Genomic DNA, 21,508 nt, shown 5'->3' with positions numbered 1-21,508 from the left:
CCTTAACAACATTTCAAAGCAAATACAAACCCAGACAAGGCCAACTGATATTTGTTCACTCTTCTGTTGTTTTAGTCAGCTGAGCTATCCCAAATTCCTTGCTGCGGTCTCTGTTGAAAGGAGACTAACAGTGTAAGAGCTGAATCTGGATAAATTCTCAACTTGGATCTCACTTTTTATGTGGTCCTTTCTTTTTGCTCTAAGGATAAGTTTGCGCTGCTTAGTATTTTGATATACTGACTACAAATATTTAAAAAAAAATTTTAATAAGATGTTTAAAGTCAACAGCACACTCTTCTTAATCTATTTTAAGGGCCCACGTGACCCAGATCATCATCATGTCTAAACACTCCAATATTTTTAATGCCTTTTTGCCTCAATTCCATGTGAGGTAGGGAACTGCAATTGCCCCCTTTCACGGCTAGACAGCTCGAGGCCCAAACAAAGTCATTTTCCTAAAATCTTCCAGGAAGACAGCATCCGGGAAAAAGACACATCTGTATGCCAAGTTGATACCCTAATCATTGGTCAACCTGCTTTTCCTCATTTTGGTAGATAAATCACAGTAAGTTGATTTTGAATTCCTATTTTTGGTTATGTCACATCATGTGCTTCATGACAAAACCCATCTCTTCAAATTCACTGGTCTAGAAAAATTGAATTGTTTTTTTCTATTCATAGATGTTAGCCATAAGGTTTTATCATGTTCCTCCAGAGCTTAAGATAATATGATTATGGCTTTGGACATTGCCAAGATCATGGGATGGCTGGTCATCTTCTGAAGCACAGGATGCTGGAGAGAGAGGATGTAAACCAGAAGCAAAGAGACCCAGGGGAAGCAAGGGAATGCTTATGAAGCAGCAAGAAAAAGAGCCTGAAGCAATAGAGTCAGGGTCCTTGCACTTTATATGCTCGTGTACTTCTGGGACTGTTTTGAACAGTAAAAGCAATGCAGTTAGTTTCTGTATTTAATGGGGTGGTTTTGTGTGTGTGATAATATAGTAAAGAATTTAAAACTGGAGACAAGCTAATTTATATCCTATAATACAACAAATCAAATTCTACCAAAGAGGAGAGACAAACTCACTTAGGGATTTATTTTAAAGACCGGAGAGTATAATAGCGGTATCTCCTGCTTTATAAACCCCTTTGGTAGATTCTGCCTCAAAATTTGTTATAACTACAGGATGAATTTTGATTGGGTTTATATAACAGCCTAAACATAAAGAGTATCAGCAAAACTATTTCTGGCATATGTGACTACTTCAATAAGCTCAGCTTCAACATAAAAAACAAGTTATTGACTGCTGATATTGATCACTAAGCAGTTACCAAGTGCTTAGCATTTTCAGTTGCCAGATCAAATTATTGATATAAATTATAATAAAATAGATGCTATACTGAAAGATGAGAAATCATCTTTCAGATAAGGACAGTTTTCAATAGAAGGGAAGAGTAGTAAGTAGAAAAATTAAAAAAGGCTTCCTGACTGTGGGTAAACAGTAACCACATTCTTTTTTTTCTTTTTTCTTTTTTTTTTTTTTTGTCTGTTGGAGGCCTGGTTTTTAATCACCCCACAAGCAGTTTTCATTTCTGTAGTAAAATTGCTTGTGGTTCTATTTAATTTGTTTCTGCAGGAGCCAGCTTTGGTGAAGATCTCCCAGGAGCTGCCGGGCCTTTTAGCACAGCACGTACAGCCAGTCAATGAGAAACGATTCCCTACATGGGAAAAATTCCTCCAAACATTTCTTAGTCAAGGTAAATAAGACTGCAAAGTCGCTGTTAAGTGTTAAAAGGAGTAATTATACCATATTGTATACCATATTCTTGTTAATCTTGAGCCCGTTTAAATATTTATCTCCTTTTATTTCTCCCCTTATGCTTCAAATGTTCATTTAAGAACGAATTATAGGTCACTATTCTATCACTCATATGTCTTACCCAAGCATTTAACCTATATTAATTCTGGATTACCTTTCTCACAAGATTCTGAATCAATAAGCACTAACTCCTTAGTCCTGGGTTACTGTACTGGAGATTATGTCACATTTGATGAAGGACTTCATTATAGAAGGTTAGCATGTGAGCTTCCACATACTTAAATGCAAGAAGTTTCCATCTTTATTAGGCATGGGTGAGAACACATCTGCAAGACCTAGTTTTGCCTCCTATCCACACTCTGGATGCTATACACATGCACTGTATAAAGTCAGCTATGCTTGTAACCTTTAAGCAAACTAGCTTGGGTAAAAGCTGAGCATTCTCCTCAGATTTTTGCCTTCCAAATGGATGGTGCAGCCAGCGTGGACTGGTAACACCATACCTTATTGCACTGTTCAGAATATAGGCACAGACGTGCAGTTAGACCTTTGCTGGGCTCTTTCTTGCCCTGCAAGCTAAAGGAGTATGAGCAAGTTGCAATCTGCAAGTTTGGTTGTTTTGTTAGCACGGTGCTGAGTCCTCAGCGGGGCTTCCTGCATTAACTCAGTCAGGGCACCTTTGGATCGGAGCTGGCCAGCATTCAGCTGGCTACAGCTGAGAAGCGAGTCCATGTTTGGCCATAAAAGGCAGAGCAGATAAGCGTTGTCTAATCTCCACAAATCAGTATATCTGTGAGTGGGCTTTGCATAGATATGTTAAAATCCCATATATGGATGCCAATTAGACTGAAAAGATGCAGTGCTTGTGCTTGGCTAGTAAATTCTGTGGTAATCTGCCCTGCAGTTATATCCTTTCGTAGTGTGTATAATAGAGATATTCATTTCATAGATTTCTTTATCTGTCGAACAGATAACAGCAATTCAAAAAATTGAAAGTATTTTTGGAAAAATAATGCCAGTGAACATGTATGGTACCAATTTTAATTATATACTAGTTTATCCTAACTAAATGCATTATGACATAATATGCAGTGAACAGACAATCCCAGAATGCCAAAGTCTTTTTTTGTGATTTCCTGTGGACAACTATGCTGAGTTGTCAGCCTTTCTGACCTTCCCATCTACATACCACGTTCCTCAGGTGGATGAATACCACTAGACAGACCTACTTATCTCAGACCATTGTATGGATGGCAATCTCCCAGAGTAGTTGACAGCCGGAGATAACATCCCCCAGAGGTCCCCACGTTGCCAATGCAATACCGTTCTGGGCTTGGTATTTAGCAAGGCTGTAGGACAGCCCAGGATTCATATTACCCAAGACATATTCGTTCTGTCAAATATGCAGTACAGCTCCAGTTTGAAACTGGTTTCAAAGCACTTGCAGCTCAAAAGCCACAGGTTGAATTGTCCAGCGATATAGTGGCGGCGATATCATCTTTCTCTTCTAAGAGATTCATGGGTTCTAGCTATGCTGCTCACGTTACATTTATTTACTTGCTGCATCTCCATAGCAGTCCTCCCTGCAATGTCTGAGCACAACAGGAGCTGAGGGGTTTCGTTCTGTGCACTCTGAAGAGCTTTGCATGTGAATTTTATTGCTAGCTTAACAGCTAATACATTTCTTACTAGGTGGTGTGATAGAAGCCTTCCCACTCTCTGAAAACGTCACAAACCTTACAGTGGATATGCTGATAGAACCAACAGGCAAGATAAAAATAGTGTCATCTGGAGACCAGCTCCATGCTGATGGTCCTTTGCGATCATCTGGCACTACCATTCCACAGTGTTCTGTTGATCCAGCAGTTCTTAATTCTCTGTGCTTAAAAATTGGAGAGACCTGTAAATCTAAAGGAGTGCTTGGTTATTTTTCGGTTGACTTTGTGACTTTCATCCATCCACAAACAATGGAGCAGCAGGTGAGTGGCGCAGATACGTTACTTCATATTGTCCCTCTAAGATCAAGAAGTGTTTATGTTCCTATTTGACACCAACAGATAATGGAGCAAAAACACTGCCCTCTGAACAAACTTTGTTTCTAAGGAGTGAGGCATGTGGAGAGAGGTAAAGCATATGATTGTTTTAACAACATCATAAAACTTAAACTTGATCTAGCTAGTTAAACCTGAGGAATCGTTTTGGTCAACCTGAAGAGTAACAACTCAGCAATGCCTGTAGGGTTTCTTTCGAAGCTGAGAGGTGAGAAAATTATATTTGAATTTTTTGACTTTTCTGCCTAAAAGAAGTGCATTCTGCAATAAAGTGATATTTACAGAGGATAGTCTCATGGCTAAGACCACACAGAGGATTTTAGTTTCAAAAGGTTGACAGTTTTGAATCTTTTGTATTTTTCTCTGCAAGAAATAAAGGTAGGGATTATTGTACTCTTTTTAGTAGACCAGCATCTCAGTGAGAATGCAGGGGATGAATCCAGGGAAGAAGGGATATTGATAGTTTCTTACAGCAAGTGGGAAGGTAGGGCTGGACAATTCAGTTTACATCACGGTGGCTAATTTAGATATGAATAAGTAATTGAAGCAATCTGTTGTTATATCTCAGAAAGTTACAGTCCCTGAGCCACAAGGTATTGTCTCTCAGCTGACGGAGAGTAGCTGACTGTGTGGGATACCACCTTGCTGTAAATGAGAAGGAAACTATGTTCATTCAACCCGCTTTTGTTCTCCATTTGGGTTTTAGAACGGCTGAGAGAAGATCGTACTGTAAGAACGATAGACGTGATCTTAAACCAGATACAGAATTATTCCACATCAGCAAAACACAAGCTGAGATCAGTGTATGTCATGTGACAGTGCATATGACTGAAGGTATCATCACAGGGATAGAAACAAACTTGATTTGCTTCCCGGAGGTAGTGGACTGGAAGCAGTGAACGCATTGTGTTTATAGCTGCTCAGCTGAGGGGCAGTAACGTCTTAAAATGTGCTCATGCAATAGCTTAAACTGTCTCTAGTATAAATGTTCCTGTGGGATTCCCTCTGTAGATCCTTGTTCTAATGAGTCTTCCACCTGGGTTGCGCAGGCTCCCAAGTGTGTTTAGCAGCACCCATTTGATCTATCAGAGCTCTGCAGCTTTCTGCATGCGTGGTCTCGGGGGCAGAACATTAGTGCAGAGCAGTGTGAGACTGCTGCTGTTTCCGTTCCAGCTCTCCTCCTACAGCCCGAGGCCACACACTGCTTTCTGCTGCAGTGTAAATGTGTATACAATTAATAGCTTGTTTGCTTTTAGCAGAAGATCAGCAGATTCAGGTACTGTGACCTATTATGAAAGTCCGCTTTGTGGTAGTGTCTTACAGTTTATCATACTTTCTCCAGTCCTGAAATCTTTATGCTGCGGACACATTAACTGTATGCACATGTTGCACAAATATGGGAAGAGAGATGCGTGGCCTTTTTGGGAGTCTAGACTGAACAATGCAGCATTTTAATTTATGATACTCCAAAGCTGACACCTTGAATTACCTAGAAAGGCACACGTCACTAGCAAGCTCATGTAGTTTCTGGGGTGCTGGAGCACCGTGTAACCTCCAACTGGCATAACTAAGCAGAACAGAAGGAACCAAATAAACACTTCCCTAGGGAATCCTGCCCAGGAGAGCCTTTTGTGTAGATGAGTAATGGAGCCTTTTTAAAAGGTAAAATTAGAAGCACTCAGGTGACCCTGATCCTCCCTGCCGGAGTTTACAAGTCTAGCAGCAAAACCTCATAGTCAGCTGTATCAAGACTTTTGACAACGTAAAAAGTGATGTGATAAATGAAGACAGCAGAAGGGTATCAACTCCAGAATCTGCTGCTGCCTACGAGAGATGGCAGGGAAGCAGAGGAGCTGTGGCCGCTGTCCCTTATAATGCATAACTGAATTTTCAGACCTTGTAAGGTGATGGAGGGTACTGCCCTAACGCGCGCTTCTTTCAGTGCTAAGGAACAAATAGGTAAGAGAATGGGGTCAAAAGAAGCAATGTAATCACAGCTGTAGTTGCAGGTGAGTTACCCTCATTCCCTCATTAAAGTCCACTTTTGAGGTGAAGTTGTACAGGCAGTAGAGGAAGGTGGCTGTGTCCGTGCTGAAAAGAAATCCTAGCATTCATTTCATTCCATTCATTATTACCTCGCGCAGGAGTCACAATAGATGTGTCTCATTCCATTAGTAATCTGCAACATGCTTTCCAACTAAATCTTGCTCCATGTTTTTGTCCTTTACTTCCTGGCATTAATGTTGATGATCAGTCTTGGTCACAGCTTATAACAAAATATTAATCTTAAATTTTTCTATTCTTGAGTAATCTGGCGTTTGTTTTATTCATAACATCAGATGTCTTTGTTACAACGTGATCGGCTGAATTCTTCCACCAGTCAGACGCTGTGAAAACCAAATGCAGAGTATCATTGAAAACTATATTCTGCTTAAAAATGAAAACATTTCTGTGAACTGTAAAATCATTTAAGCCAGGTTTTCTGTAGATTTGTCTTGAAGTTAAATTCCTGCGCGTATTTTCCAGCTGAACTCATCCTGCAGCCTCTCCTTTGGTAGCGTCACTGGTGAGTCCCTTTCCTCTATCCAGCCGCCTATTTTGGAAATCTCGTATGAGTTTAATATATTTGACCTTTTTACCTTCTCGCCAAATTTGGTTGATATTGGCCAGTAGGGTTGAATATTATGACAGGTATACAAACCTAAAGCCTAATGCCAAACTGGGGGAAAAAAATCTCATCTGGATGAAAACACATTGAGCTTTCAGTGTTCTGGCATAGCCTTGTGATTGAAGACTAAAAAAAGTGAAATAGTTTGTGAAGGAAGTAAAATCCTTATTGTTAGTGATGGATGATGTTTTTGAGCTTCCTGGGTACAGCTACACATATTCACAATTAGCATTTGCATGCAGATGCTAATTCAAAATCTCAGCACCAAGTTTCAATTATTTCTTGACTTTCCAATATTTCTCCTCGTCTTCTAGCTCTTTGGACATTGATTGTGCAATTGCCTAGTTACCTGAGCAAGTCTGTTGTCTTCTACAATCTTCAGTTAGGAGCCTCAGGGTTTAAAAAGTCCAGCTGTAAATGGGAACATATCTCTGTTTACTCAGATAAGCTATGCCGTATGGCTGCTGTTTTCCAAAGATGGTATGGCCGTATGCACGCAAATCCGTTTGTGCGTCTATTTCTCATAGGCATCTTTGAAAATCATAGCTTGTATGGTGTGAGAAAAGGCTTTAAATACAGGGCTTGTGTTTAAAACCCAAGAGTTAGCGTATGGGATCTATTGGCAAAGGCAGGCTCTTTGGAAGTGCTATGATAATTACATTCCATATGAAGCACAAAGGCGGCTTAAAACCAAGCTTTTGGTAACTGATACCACTGTGGCGTGACTGTGGTAAACCAGAGAATCAGAATCCATTAACATTGAAGTGTAGATCACAGTTACATTTGACTCCCCAAATGTATTTACACAGCAGTTGTCATTAGAACTGTGGATAAGCCATATTGGATAACTTCCATGTGAAGTTGCTTTAAAAAGATTAAGGGATGACATTCTCACCCACTGAAGTCAATGGGAGTTTTGCCAATTGCTTCAGTGGAGCCAGGAGTTCACCCAAATACAGAAACGCTTCCTAGGTTATTAAGGTTGTGACATTTCCTGGCTTAAACAAGGATATATTAAATCAGTCAGTGTTTCATGTGGTCTCTTATTACTGCTGTCTGTTCTCTCTTGGTTTTCTTCCCTTGTTTATAGTTGATTCTGCCTTAATATTTCCTGCGTTTGTCAGCATATACCACAACTTTAACAGTATTTAAACACTGGTTTTTTAATTTATTATAATAATGTTATATTATAATATGCATGTGGCTTTTTACTCAGAAAACCTTTAAAAATCTGTCATGCTTGTACACATCAAATTAAATTTGATATTGATAATGATGTATTGCATATATATTTAAGATTGTTACAGTTGGCAAGTATTTTCCTTCAACACCCATGGTCTGTTGTATCGTGTTCCTCTGGAGCGTAATAGCAAAGAAACTGTGTGATGGATAAATAACAGTGCGTATCTATCAAACGGATGATTCAATGGGAAAGCCAGAATGAACGTAGACAAGAGAAAGCAAGCTCTGGGCTTTCCTGAGGTCCTTTATGGGAGCCCCTGAGCCTGCAGCACCAGTGAGTGCTTCAGTGGTGGTTCGTTCACCACCAGAGTGGTGAATGAAGGGAGTTGGGACCGTTTTCCCCGTTTCTCCCCCGCTTGCACTGGAAGTGCCATCACAGGCACAGCGGCATCTTCGCTCCCTTCCAGTCCTTGGGCTCTGTGCTGAGCAAAAGGGAGCAACAAAGGGATGTTGTCCGCAGGCCCTAACGAGCCGGATGATACTTTTCAGATAAGAGGTACACTGGCTCCTGTTGCCCCTGGGCAGTTTCATGTCTCGTGGAAATACTTGCTTCTGTTTGGTGCCCAAGTCTCTGACGGCTCCCTTTCACTTCTCCTTACGGGTGAGCTTTTTGGTCTGTCACGTGTGTGCAGGCTCTGCCTGGCCGGTTTGCTATTGCTTCTCACCTCAGCAAGCGGTTCATTTGCTCACTGCTGCCAGCTGGTTGCGTCTTCTCAGCCCCAGCAGAGAGATCTCCAGGACCTCCATGGAGCCACCTCTCCCCTGCTTTCAGGGATCCTGCCCTGTCTTAGACGTTGCTCTGAAATGATCCTGTTCTTCAATACTGGTGATATGGTCTGCAATATACAGAGGAATCTACCATTTTTAAAATCTTCATCTAACTGTAGTTCTTCCTTAAACTGTGATATAACTGGAGGAGGTTGCACCTTGCTGACCAACAGCGGTGAGGATAGGTCCATAGGAGGATCCATCTCCTGCCAGGGAGTCTGTGTCTCTTTGCTTGCCTTCCGCAGTCCTGCAGTGTGGTGGCCAGCTGCATGTTGTACTTTACTTATGCTTGATCTTGCATTTCCTTGTTCATGTTTTTGTATGATTAAGTATGAGGCAGGGGAATAGAGTTTGTCTCGGATGAGGATGGGAGCCACAGCCTTGGGTTACTGAGGAAGGTGGCCAGGCAGAGCCTCCCGCTGGCTGCGCGGCTCCTCCACGTGCTCCCGGAGCGCGGCCTGTGAGCCAGCGGGCCGGGGTAGCCGCACGAGCTGGCATTGCGCTGCCATCCGGCTATGCGTGCCCAGCCCTGGATGTCCTGGGTGGGCACAGAAAAATGTGGGCTTGACACTGTTCTCTGTTTGCTTCAGGGAGCTGTTTCTATGTCAGTTATGAGTATCTGCAATTTCCTCCCTAGGGAAAGGGAGAGGGAGCCCTGCCGTTTTCAATATGTTGGGGGGAAAAGTGGAATAGAAAAATTAAGTGCATGATGACTTGGACTGGAGCACTCCTGATTTCCCCTCTGTTTTCCAGGCCTGATCTTTAAGAGCAAGGCCTTGACCCTTCTAAGTACAGTCTTGCATAGTATTGACTGGATGCTTCTCAGACCCCAACTTGTCAAGTAGTTACACCTAAATAAGGCCGTTTAATTGAGTGGGACTATCTGAATGTATAAACTTATTTACATCCATAGATTTGTGGACAGATAATTTGGAGAAGCAAGGCCAAAAGTCGCCTTTTTCATTGGTCTGAGAGTTTACATATCCCTGTGCCTTTCACAACAATAGTGAGAAAATGCTCGATTAAGTTATTTATCAAGGAAGAGGGAATAATACCTTGCTGAATGATCCTAAAAGAGAATTACAGAGAGAGCATTACAAAGTGGAACTGACCCTAACAAAATTGTGTGAAAAAAAAATTCATGGGATCCTCTTACAGATAAAAGTGACCAGAGTATTGGTGCGGTACTCAGGGCAAGGAGATGACTCGAGTAGTGTTTCTTCCCTCTTGCCCTACTGGAGTGCTGCTAGAGGAGGGTTCCCTTTTATAAGGATCGCCTAGCTTTGGCCTAGCTGATTTCTAAGTCATACTATAGTCTTTAAGCCTCATTATAATGCACCTAAATAAGGCTGTAAATTGCGTGTACCTTATTGCATACACATGTGCAACCGGTCCAAACTGTTCACCTTGGACGGAGAGGAAAAAATAAGGCGGAATACACAGAAGGAGAATTAGAGAGGTGGGAAGATTGAGGCAGGTATTCTCACTCCCCTTCCAGCCCAGTTAGTCCTGGCACAGGAGGGCGCTGGGGAAGGGCGCTGCGGGGCGACAGGCAGCTGCGGCCGTGCAGGCAGGGAGCGCGACCGGAGCGGGGGCCACGGGCATCGCCGAAGCCCATCGGGCAGCGCTGGTGTCGCGCTGCAGCTCACGCTTTGAGGGTGCCTTCGGTGGGATGCGTTCTTCTGCATTGACGTGTGCAGTCTAAATTCTCTCTACATGTTTTCTAGCAGAATGTAGCATTTTCTGGGTGTTATTTCCAAACAGGAGGCACAGCTTTTCCCTTAACACTGTTCCAATCTTACATTGAGCAGGGCTGGACTCGGAAAGTTTTAAGGCCAGCACTGGACTTTCTCGCAAAGAGCCACTAGATGGCAGCCTGATAAGAGACTGCATGCAACCACTGCTACAATAATCAATTCCACTGTGAATTTTAAAAGTAATAAAAGAAGCTCCCTTCTCAAAACCCAAGTTGCATTAATATTTTACTAATTGACATTTTTACAGTGCCATTCAACTCCTTCTTTAAAAATAGCAGGTGTGCTCTTTACAATAATGTAGACATCAATACTAGATGCAGATAAAACAATTAAACGGGAGAAAGAAAAGCTATAATTTAGTAACTGTTTAAGAATTTATGTTTCCTTCCCTTCTCAAGTTTATGTTTTAAAGCTGAAGCATTTTTATGGTAGTTGTAAAGAATTACACTATAATTGTGACTTTATTCACTTGAGATGTCTTTATCATGAAGTGCAGGCTCTTACGCTGTGCATGCCACAGGAAAGCATCTCCTGGCAGCTTGTGGCAGTCTGTATAAAAAGCGAGTAATTCCAGACTTGATTATATTTCCTTGGACAGACAGCCTGTAAGTCCTACGAGATGTATTTCTGATTATTGTTTTCCAGTAGTGAGATTCTGAAAATCCAAATCTGTGCTTTTCTTAGCTTAATCTGAAACCAGTATTGTGAATGTCTACAGCCTTAACTGCAGCTGGATGCTGAAAACTGCCTCTTTGTTTTTAACCGTAAGTCAGTATAAAAATCTAGATTTGATTATCTTTGAACTTCCATTTGTCCAAAAATCTAGTGTCAGTTCTAGACTTCACAGTGAGCTCTGCTCTAGTTTAATTTCTGAACACCAGTGCTCTGCTCCTATCTCCGGAAATTGCATTCATGGGAGAGAATATTTCTAGCAATATTTAGATGGCGAGAGTCCTCAGAAAGTCCTGAAATGTCAAGTTAAACCTGCTTGTGTTATGCTAATTTGCCACGCAGTCCAATCAGGACATGACATTAAATGCATAGATGCCTCTATTGTAAATCCTAAGAAAATGAGGATGGACTCAAGCATTAGATGTTTGTTAATTTGTATGATTGTATCAGTCTTTTTATCAGCTCCTGGTTTACCGGAGGAGAAATACCTCAGCTGGTTATTAACTGCCTGACCTCCACAGACATTGCTTTATAAACTATGGAAATATATTCATATAATAAACAAACAAGCTCACTGCTTAAGTTGTCAAGGCATTTAGAAACTTTGACACCCATTTCTATTACCTTAAAGGAAAACATGTTACAATCCAAGAGATGTATTAGACAGCTGAACCTAAGTGAACTCTCTAGGCTGCTGAGAACAACAACCTATCACCTGTTTTTAATATTAGGGTTTTTATAACTTCAAAACTAGTGCAGTAACCAAACTAGTAAAACATTCTCTCTCCCTGTACCAAGGTTGTAGCTTTTAAATAATTCCCTTCGTACCTTGCGGTAGCAAATGTATGTGTCAGTGTCACACATACGGCACTGTGCCACAGATTGCTCCTGTTCTCTGTGCCACAGGTATGCCTCCTACGAGCAGGTGACTGATGTGCGTTTGGCACTGAGGATCCATGTTTTTATTGCTAAGGCATTAACTAAACTAATAAGTAGATCTGCTACTTCTTTTGTCCGTCTGCGCGTGGAGCCCTGTGGACCGGCTAGGCTGTTGTAGAGAGCACAGGCCACAAAGGCAGCACTGGGTTGATGTTTCTTGCAGTGCTCTTCACAGTGGAAGAGGACATCTCAATTCCCAAAGACTTTATTGCCTGTCTCAGTTAAATTAGTGTTATTACATTAGACCTGAGAAATCTTTTCATGCATTTTAGTTCTCCCCGCAGAGTGCAGGACCAGCTACAATTCTATATCTCGAGACAAAGTGAAAAGCCTTTAATTGACTTTGGTAGGCTTGGGTCCTACGTGTAGGTTTTGCGGTTGAAGTTTGCCACAGATAGAAATGTCATATGCTGCTTGTTTTACAGTTCTGTCAGTGCTGAGCTTGGGAGATACCCTCCCTCAGAAACTGAAGCCATGCTGGAAAGTGGCTTTCCTTGCTCAGGTCTAACGCTGGGCATTGCTGAAAATGCAATCTATGCATTTGAAAATGCACACTATCTCAAGATCTGTTCTTCACTTATTTTATTTGATGCTATATATTTTTTATTTAGAGCTCATGTAGTTTGTCTTGCTTCCCCCCTCCCTGACTTTTTTGTATCTGTTTCAACTGTTTCTATATTTCACTGTTTCAAAGGCGTTAGCAGAGGGAGCCTACCCTGCCTCTTTCTCCTAGTTACACGTGGTGATGGCAAGAATGATGAGCGCCCTTTTATTTGCCATATTCAGTCTAGTGCTACAAAGTGTGCAGGGAACCAGCAAACGTGTGGGTGAAGCCTTCAGTCAAATCCCAGCGGTGGTAGGGAGCAGTGCTGGAGGTTCTGGAAGTGGCACTCCTTCCTCCTCACCCAGCACTGTGTGTCTTGGAGCTGCCAGAGGAGCTGTCTGGGGAATCAGCTCTGTTGTGAAGGTCTCCTTCACCCTTCACAAGCTCGTCAGGCTCATAGAGTTTTTACTGTGCCACTAGTGGTTTCACTGATACTCTATCTCTGACTATGCAGTCAAAAAGTCATATCTCCACTTGGGGTGAATGTGCCGCCTGTATTAATAGCAGAATGTTGTTCTATTCTCCACCATACCCCTTTCTTCTGGGCCTGCCTTTATGCTTGCACCCAGCATTATGCTTCATAAAGCTTGGCCAGCCGAATCGGGACCGCAGAACTGGACAGAGCAGCAAAGCTGAGTGCTTCCTGTGCTCTGACATTTCACATACAGCAAAGGGAGTGGAAGAGAGAGCGATAGGTATATCTAAATTACGTTCCTGAAATAGGTTCTAGACATGAGATGCATAGAACTACCATGAAAAACAGGGTGCAAATGTCCTCTGTTCCAAGCTCTTGCTCTAATGTTAGATACTTTTCTTAGTTCATGTTCTTCTCCATACCAACTGCTGATGGCAGCTCTAGCCATACTGATTTAACTCAGTGCTCTGCATGCAAAAGAGTGCTTTCAAAACAGTAGAAGTATGTGTTCTTGGCATGAGCCTGATAACTTCCTCACAGAAAATGAGAAGCCATCAGCCATGGAGTTCACCTCATTAGAATTCTTTAGACACAGATACGAAGGATTCGGGTGCTTTTTCATTGTTTATTACAATTAATTTTAGGTCATTACACTCAAGGGACACCTGCTAACTTCAATATGGTCAACATGTGCTTAGTATAATTTAATGAACTACCCCTTTCCATTTGGGAATATATATTGATATATTATTGGTGAAAGGTGCCAGACTGATAGAGCTAGCAAACAGATGTCCACTGCCTAGTTCCAGAACAAGAACTGTATAAGCAGCTGCATGGCCGTTGTCTTCACACTGCTCCACTAGTGAGACTCCAGCATGTTGAACTTTCATCCTTGCTTTTGAAACTACTGAAAACGTTGCCTCTTATTAATTGATATAGTTTTGCAAAGTGCGCTTGCAGCCTTTAGGAACTGGTATGGCACTTCCAAATCCATTGAAGAATCCAGTCAGCTAGTTACTAATGATCTGGCCTGAATTTGAACTAATAAAATAGGGAGGAAAAAAATACCCTATTACCAATCCCATGAAAATGAAGTCAGACCCACTGCCCATGCCTCGTGTCTTTCCTGTTTCTGTAGCAGTACAAAGGGGATTTAAAGGGCACTGCTGGATTTCCATGGCAAAAGGGAATCCCCTGCCAGGGTAAAGCTGGAATCTTATGCCATCTGATCATTCTTCCTTTCTCTCCACATTAAGGATGTTCTGGGACATAACCAGGGCAGAAAGGGACATGGCTACAATATAGTGTTCTCTTGACAATCCTGAGCCAGCAAAACGATCCTTAGGGGTGATCCCAGCTGGCATACATTAATGACCATTTGGCTGCTTTAACTTGCAATCGGGATGGTTCAGCCTCAGGCTCAGGCCTTGAATTAAAGGAGGTGGACAGGTGGCTTGCAGCCATGTTTGCCTCCCTTCCCCCTTCTGCTCAGTGCTCCTGGGACCTACACCCTGAATTTAAAAAAAGCCAAAAATATGCTGACTTCACCTATATAGAGTGGGACTGTGCCAGAAGCTTAAGTAGGTATTTAGAACTGTCCTTTGCACAGTGGTTAAAGAGAGGAGCAGGCAAGGGAGGTCACAGGCACCTTCCCTTATTACACAGTAAGGCTGAGTCCACTCTTTTGATCCAAGCCATTAATTTTATAAGGTTAACTGTGGGAGGGTTAAGTCAGTCTGAGATGATGAAGCCATGGCCGATCCAACTAGCTGATGAACCCTGAAAGTAAGTAGAAACTCTTCAAATTAGCATTTGGCCATTTTTATGGTTTCCAGTATGAAATTTGCCCTGCTAGAAGCTTTTCTTCTCTTGCCTGTGTTACAGCCCCTCCTCTGAGCAGAGGAGGAGGCCGGAGCTGGCCTCTGGGGCAGTGGGGAGCCCGTAGTGCTTCCCGCCGTCTCCCAGAGTGGTGGCTGGGAACGTGCCAGCGGGCTGGCAGAGCCAGATTAGCATGCTGGGTTTTTGTTCGGAGTCTGTGAGATGCATCACACAAGTAATTGATGGGTCTCTTCTCTAGATCTGAAATTAAAACAATGTCACTTGCATGTACTTTAATTTTAGTTCCTGACAGAGTGGGTTTTGTTGAATAGCTTACTGCAAAACACATGTGCTGTCCCATGTTCTGCACGGCTTATCTGAGTCTTTACCACAGTGTAATAAATTTGGCTTGTACTAATGAGACTATGTTTGCCAGGCTACATTTTTCATGCTTTATCTGCTGTTAAACATCCAACCCATTCTTTATACATTGCCAGAACACAAGCCTTGCACTTAGCCATAGTTCAGATGCTGTGGGATGACAGTGATATCTTGGCTGAGCTTCTCTGCCTTTTCCACCTCAGCCGTTTTATGGTCCGTCTCCACCTCCGCCCTAACTTGCCTCCTACCCCTCTGTTTACCCATCAACAAAACCTCCAGAAAGTGCTGATACTGACTTTATTTAGTGCAATGCAAATGTAGTATCAGCGTCTGGATTAAAAGCTACCAGTTCATTTTGTCTGAGCTAATGAACAGCCCCTGGATATCCACTGAGTCATACCTGAACAAATGAACTTGATTTTCAGTAGTCCCTGCTCCCCTCACGTAACCTGGCTGTCTCTTTTTGGCAGGGGGCAAAGCTCTAACTGAGGTTCTAAAATCCAATTCAAACAAGATTCAAGGCACATTGGGTGTTATTGATTTGGTAATATTTATGGAAATGAATGTAACGCTTTTACAGCCGGTATTGTTTATAATTACTATTTAGCTCATTGAAAAGGTTAGCGCATACTGAAAAAGTACAAGTGTATATGGAAGTTCCTTCCTGTCTTGCAGAAGTGATGATAAAGAATAAATTATTGAAGAAAATTAAGCATTGTAATTGGAGAAAGTTCCCCTATTACTAAGCAAAGCCAACCATTAGTATCAGATTTGCATTTTATACCATGCGGCAGGAAATATGTAAGTTGACAAATAGGATATTTAATACAGCAACAGATACTTGGCAGTTAGTTATTAACAACTGTTACTGATGTGATTTATTCACCATTATAAAAAGGGCATTACTATGTGAGTATGATTCAGAAATTAACTCCAGTTTACCAAGAGGCCTTGACTGCCTGACCTCTTAATATCCTTATAATGATGCCATTTACTATTCAAAGGCTTATTCAAGTCATTCACTGCTAGATTTGTTTTAAAGGGGTCCACTGTAGGGCAGATATTTGTGTGCGTTAACGTTTCTCATTGGTGTAGTAGACACGGGCATTTTTTTAAATGGGAAAAACTCATGGGTAAAAGAATGCTCAGGCTATTGGGGGCAGAGGAGCCTCACAGACGCAATCCCTGGAACTTCCTTCTGCTACACCTTGGCCACGGCCCCGTAGGTCTTGCATGACTCTTATGGCCCTTAATGTTTTGAAACCCTCTGGAAGTTTATGTGAGGCTTTTATTATGTCCTGCACATGGGTGGGGAGAGGTTCCCTTCCACCTGTCCTCCCACGAACTCCAGCTAAGCCCAAAGGGCAGCAGATGCAAGCCTCCTGCAAGTGGCTGCTCTGCTGCCTCGCTCCATGCTCAGCAAAGCCGCAGAAGGCTTTGTGGTGACCCAGGCACCGCGCTTCTAGGAACTGCTGCAGTGGCCCACACGCTGGGCCTGCTAAAAGTCAAACCCATGAAGTGCCGCTTACGCTGTGGGTTCTTGAACTGATAATCTACTGCTGTTGTTGGTGCTGGACTTGCAGGATTTCATAGGCTCATTGCAACACGCAATGTGGTTACGGTCTGCAGGCAGGATGGATGTGCGGGTGTCTAGGGTAGTAGCTGTAATTTTGGGAGTCCTGCGTTTAAGTTCCTGCTTTGGCAGTTTGGTATCTTTGGACCTGAACCGCAGAGGTGATTTCTCTCTCCCTGATTGAAGTGGGGTTACATGCTTCAATTCATGCTGGGAATTTGGGCACTAACAGCCTCCGTATGTTTATCAGTGCTGGCAAATGCTGAGTGTGCCCAGAAGCCCAAGACATTATGAGGAATGCAGTCCCTCACATTCGCTTTTCCCGTGCTGGCAGTCTGAACGCAGCTTAGGTTCAGTGTGCCTGTAAATTCGGTCTTGGGAAAATTGGTCTCCTTCTAGGAATTATCCTGGTCCATCTCCTCCACCTGACGTTGGCTGCACAGTGGCCTCACAGGGCAGAAGGGACAGCGGAAGTGAACAGCCCAGGCATGGAGTGCTGGGACCGCACTGTAAGGCTTAGCATATACGCAAGCTTTTTCCTCAGCCAGTATTTGCCGTGTCGCTCCTTACTGGCCTGCAGGATGTTCTCGGAGGAGAGTAGTGTAGGCTGGCAATGATTTTTAGCTGCAAGTCCAGCCTCAATGCTGCTCTTGCGCATCGAAGTACACCTACCACGGATGCCTGAGTTCCCCAGCTGTAAAATAACAACGTTGCTCTACATCAGAGGATGCTTCCCTGTGCATACCGTCTTCTACAAAACTCCACATGAGCGTTCATATCACTTCTGTGCTAGTGGGCAGCTCAATGTGTGATAGCTCAGTTTGTGAAAATGCCAGGTTTGTGAGACATGTTCTGCTAGCAGCCCTACAATCCTACGGCCTGATCCCCTCTGTGTAATTACACGAATATAAATCTGAAGTAACTGCACAAAACTGCAGAATGAGTGGAAGCAGAACTATGCCAGAAATCATATCATTTCCTACATGACCAAGTGTCTGCTGTTTGATAAGGCCATATACTGCAATGGGAATTGTCTTTGCTAAGCCCCTGTGATGACCAACGCATTTTTATATGCAGATTCCACAGTTCACTACTCCTTTTACTCATCGTTTAGATTTGCCTTCTGGACCTTCCTTTCTCCTACCTCAAAATATGTATTTGTAACTCAAGGTAGACTTTATCATTAGTTATTCTTCTGCTGAAAAATCCAGGCGCGGTATTTAGTATTTATAGAGTTAGTGTGATGCAGGCTATGCACTTTCTGAGCCCATCTATCTGCTTTAATTCTTACTGAAATCTTAGTAGTACGGGTAGCTGTTTTTTCCTTAGTCTTTCAGTTTTCTTCAGTAAGTCATCTCGGAAAGCTGCATAAGTTCTGATTGTTCCAATCTGGAAACTGTTTATCGCTCCCAGTGGTGTTCCAGCACAAGGAAATCATAATCATGCATACCAGCACGTATGAAAATAAAGGCATAGATGTTCCTTTAATATTCCTTTACATGACTGCTAAATTTCACCTTCCTTTTTTTAATGTGCCTGTTTGTGTTTTGATTAGGTGTGGGCAACAGACCTTGACCTTTGCTATAGTGACCAGCTGGCCTTGACTCAGCTCATGTTGTATGTGACAGATGGAAATCTGGATTGTCGCTCTAGCCTCTTTGAAGTATCACTTGGTTCAAGGAAAATGAAAAGCCAACGTATTCAGCGTGAAGAAACAAAAACTGTAAGCAATAATTTGTTTACAAATAAAATTATTAATGGAGATTACTCAAAAGTTAAAATGTGTCCTAGATCACTGTCCTGGAGCTGAATAACAGGACTACTACTATTAAATTTTAGAAGATTATTAAAAAAATTGGGACACCATCACAGCAGAAATTAAAACAGATGTTCTGGGTGTTTGCGGATGCCTGATTAGCTGTCCTTTATATTCAATAATATTGATTTATGGCAGCAACAAACTTCTAAGCATTCTGTGTAGTTTTTGTATTGTAAGAAATGTGGTACTTTATATGTTGCAAAAACAAGGCAGGAGGTCAAAGCACTCCCCTGACAGTAGGAGTACCTTAAAAGCAGTCATTGAGTTAAACCCAAATCTTCATCCTCAGAGCCTTCATTCAGTTCTGCGTAGCGCTGGCGGCGTCTAATTCTTCAGTGTTAATTATGGACGCAGTCATTTGAACAGGGAGAAGAATTCGTGGCACCCTAGCCAATGTGAGTTCCCTCATCAGGAGTCAGGCTCCCTCTTGCTTGCTGTCTCTGGTCCAGGGTTATGAATCCCAGCTGGAAGAAGGCACCTGTCTGCAACGCAGAGCAAGATAACTAAGCCCTCAAGAGGAGAAAAGCTTAAACAATCGATGCCCCCTTCTCGATCTCACTGTTTTTTATTGCCAGTTTAGATTCTTCTGCACGTGGTGTATCACAGGTTATGAATTCCAGAGTGCTCAGCTCTCTGTGGGTGTTGTATACCAAGCCAAGGTGCTCAAGATTGTAGGTTTGGTTTTGGTGGCCACGCAGTTCAGAAATGTTGAGTACTGTGACACCTATTTCTTCTTCTGGAGCTCACCCTTAAGCTCTCTGAAAACTCTAAGAGAGCGTTCCTGATAGTGCCTCACAATGATGATGTGATTTTAAATAAGACGATATTTGTACATTGCTTTGAAATCCCTATAATCACAGATGCATGGTTAACATACAGTGATTACTGCTTATTATGCTGATTTGTTATATTAGATCAATCTTTATGCATGCCTTAATACGGCCTATCAGCCTTGAGATTGTCCCTCTAAAAAAGGAAGAAACAAAAACGTACAGTCCTCTAGACAGAGAATATGAAAAAGATATGTATATAGATGTACCTATATAGATGCATTGGGTATATATAAATACATATATATAAAACACATATGCTATTTTACACATTTTGACAGAAGATTCACAACACTGTTTTCTCGTACGTAGAGGAGGAATGTCGCACCATTCCAAAAATGTCATAGAGCTATAATTTAGAGGTTAATGAGCTCTTGATCTATTGTTCTTGTCGAGCAACCACTTTTGGTTGGAGAGAAGTAAATTAGATATGATTAGTCCCAGTAGAACAAGTTTTAGAAATGAAAAGTAATCAAGTAGCAACTTTTTTTAATTAAAATTCTGTGAGAATTAACATAAATTGTCACTCTATTTTTCCTTCTTTCTGTATTTCTCAGGTTCTTATCTCCTTAAGAGTTAACTACAAAAAAGTACTCTGAAAATAGCTCTAGAAAAAAACAAACAAAACAAGAGACAAATGCTTTTACAGCATATGATCTGTAATGAATGATTAAGTAAAACACTTTGTGTAAAATTATGATGTTAATAATGATTCTGTCCCTTTTAATTTATTATATATGCTCAGTCCTGGTAGGTTTGATTTTGATAAAATGGAGCAGCAACTGAGTTTGTATGATGATTTTATTTTTAGAAATCCTTCTTTGAAAGAACAAATTTCCTAGATACTGCTGCTACTGTAATTATGTACAAAACCAATCACTCATTATAGTTAGGATACATTATCTTCTAGACAGATGAGGCTAAATAAGCAACACATTAATAATTCATACTGCAGTTCATTATGCATGTGTATGCATGCTTTGTAGCTGAAATAAGCACCTCATCAACCTGATGCCAACCCTTAAACAATAGTTCTGTGTTATTGCAGCCACATTCAAGTTTACGCTTGTTAAACTGCTACTTGGATTATTTTATCAAGCATTCATTTATTTGTGGTCCCCTACTGCAGAGAACAGATTTTGGAAGCTCCTTTTTTAAGTTAATGACTTGAGCAATGGGTGTTATTAATTCTCAGAATATTATAAACATGATTAATTTTCAGGCAGAGATGTATTATATAAGGATTTCAACTATGTCAACCTCAATGAGTCAATGTCAAAACAAATATCATTTTAGAAAAAATACTGTAAATTACATGCTTCAACGTGCAGTATCCCCATTCTTGAACAAACAGCCCAATATTACACAGAATATCACAGGAAAGCCTTACTTTGGGAGAACATCTCTTTTCAATTCTACTCAACACCTTTATTTTTTTGTCTTAAGCACTGATAGAGTTTAAACTCAAATGTTGTACTGACTTTTATCCACAGTATGAACTCCGCTGAGATCAGTTGTATAGCTCACATCAGATCTATTACTAGGCTCTTCTCCTAAGTCAGGTACGGATTTGCCAGGGAATTGAGGGGAACGTAGCCTCCAGAGTGCTGCTAAATGTGGTATGTGTGCTCTGGTGTCGAATGTCATTGCTGCATAGCCTCCCACTCAGATCTCAGCTGCGTGCTTTCCTATAAATACAACCCTTAGTCACTCTAAACTCTAAGTTAATTAAGAACAATATTTAAGATTTAAGGTTTTCTACAGTAAGTGTTAATTACTTTGTGACAATTCTGACATTTTAATAAAGGACGAGTTAGAATTAATATTTCCTTGGCATTAATTCAGCAATGATTGCCACATAGGACTGATCTTGGAATGGTTGTACTCTTGGTGCTCTCCTGTTCCAGGGTGAGCAGCACAGGATCGTTTGTGTACTCAGTCCAGTATCAAGCCTTTAGGCAGAGCAAAACTACAAGGTGTTGTGGTTTAGAAACTCCTTGGAATCACTGGGCCTAGTCTCCTTACAATCTTGCTGGAAAAATTATGCACACTAATGCAGGAGTTGCATCCTCAGTCTTGGAGAAACCAGCTTAAAATTTGGCTTTAGAAAATCTGTTTAAAACCTTTTCTTCCCAGTGCAAAAACTATTAG

General features: G+C 41.7%; 1 protein-coding gene across 5 annotated transcripts in view; it reads left to right on the top strand.

Moving 5' to 3' along the window:
• The window catches only part of IQCH (IQ motif containing H), a 95,482-nt gene that overhangs the window by 65,380 nt on the left and 8,594 nt on the right, over nucleotides 1–21,508 (top strand). For all 5 annotated transcript variants that reach the window (XM_068958999.1, XM_068959000.1, XM_068958998.1 and 2 more), the window contains 3 exons: nucleotides 1,638–1,758; nucleotides 3,513–3,799; nucleotides 18,264–18,431. In XM_068958999.1, coding sequence (XP_068815100.1) covers nucleotides 1,638–1,758; nucleotides 3,513–3,799; nucleotides 18,264–18,431 — 576 coding nt within the window. The remainder of the gene's footprint in view (nucleotides 1–1,637; nucleotides 1,759–3,512; nucleotides 3,800–18,263; nucleotides 18,432–21,508) is intronic.

This window comes from Struthio camelus, chromosome 12, assembly GCF_040807025.1.
Source record: "Struthio camelus isolate bStrCam1 chromosome 12, bStrCam1.hap1, whole genome shotgun sequence".
In the NCBI taxonomy this organism is placed as follows: Eukaryota; Metazoa; Chordata; class Aves; order Struthioniformes; family Struthionidae; genus Struthio; species Struthio camelus.
The sequence above is the reverse complement of the archived record's forward strand: the minus strand, read 5'-3'. Positions and strand labels throughout refer to the sequence as shown.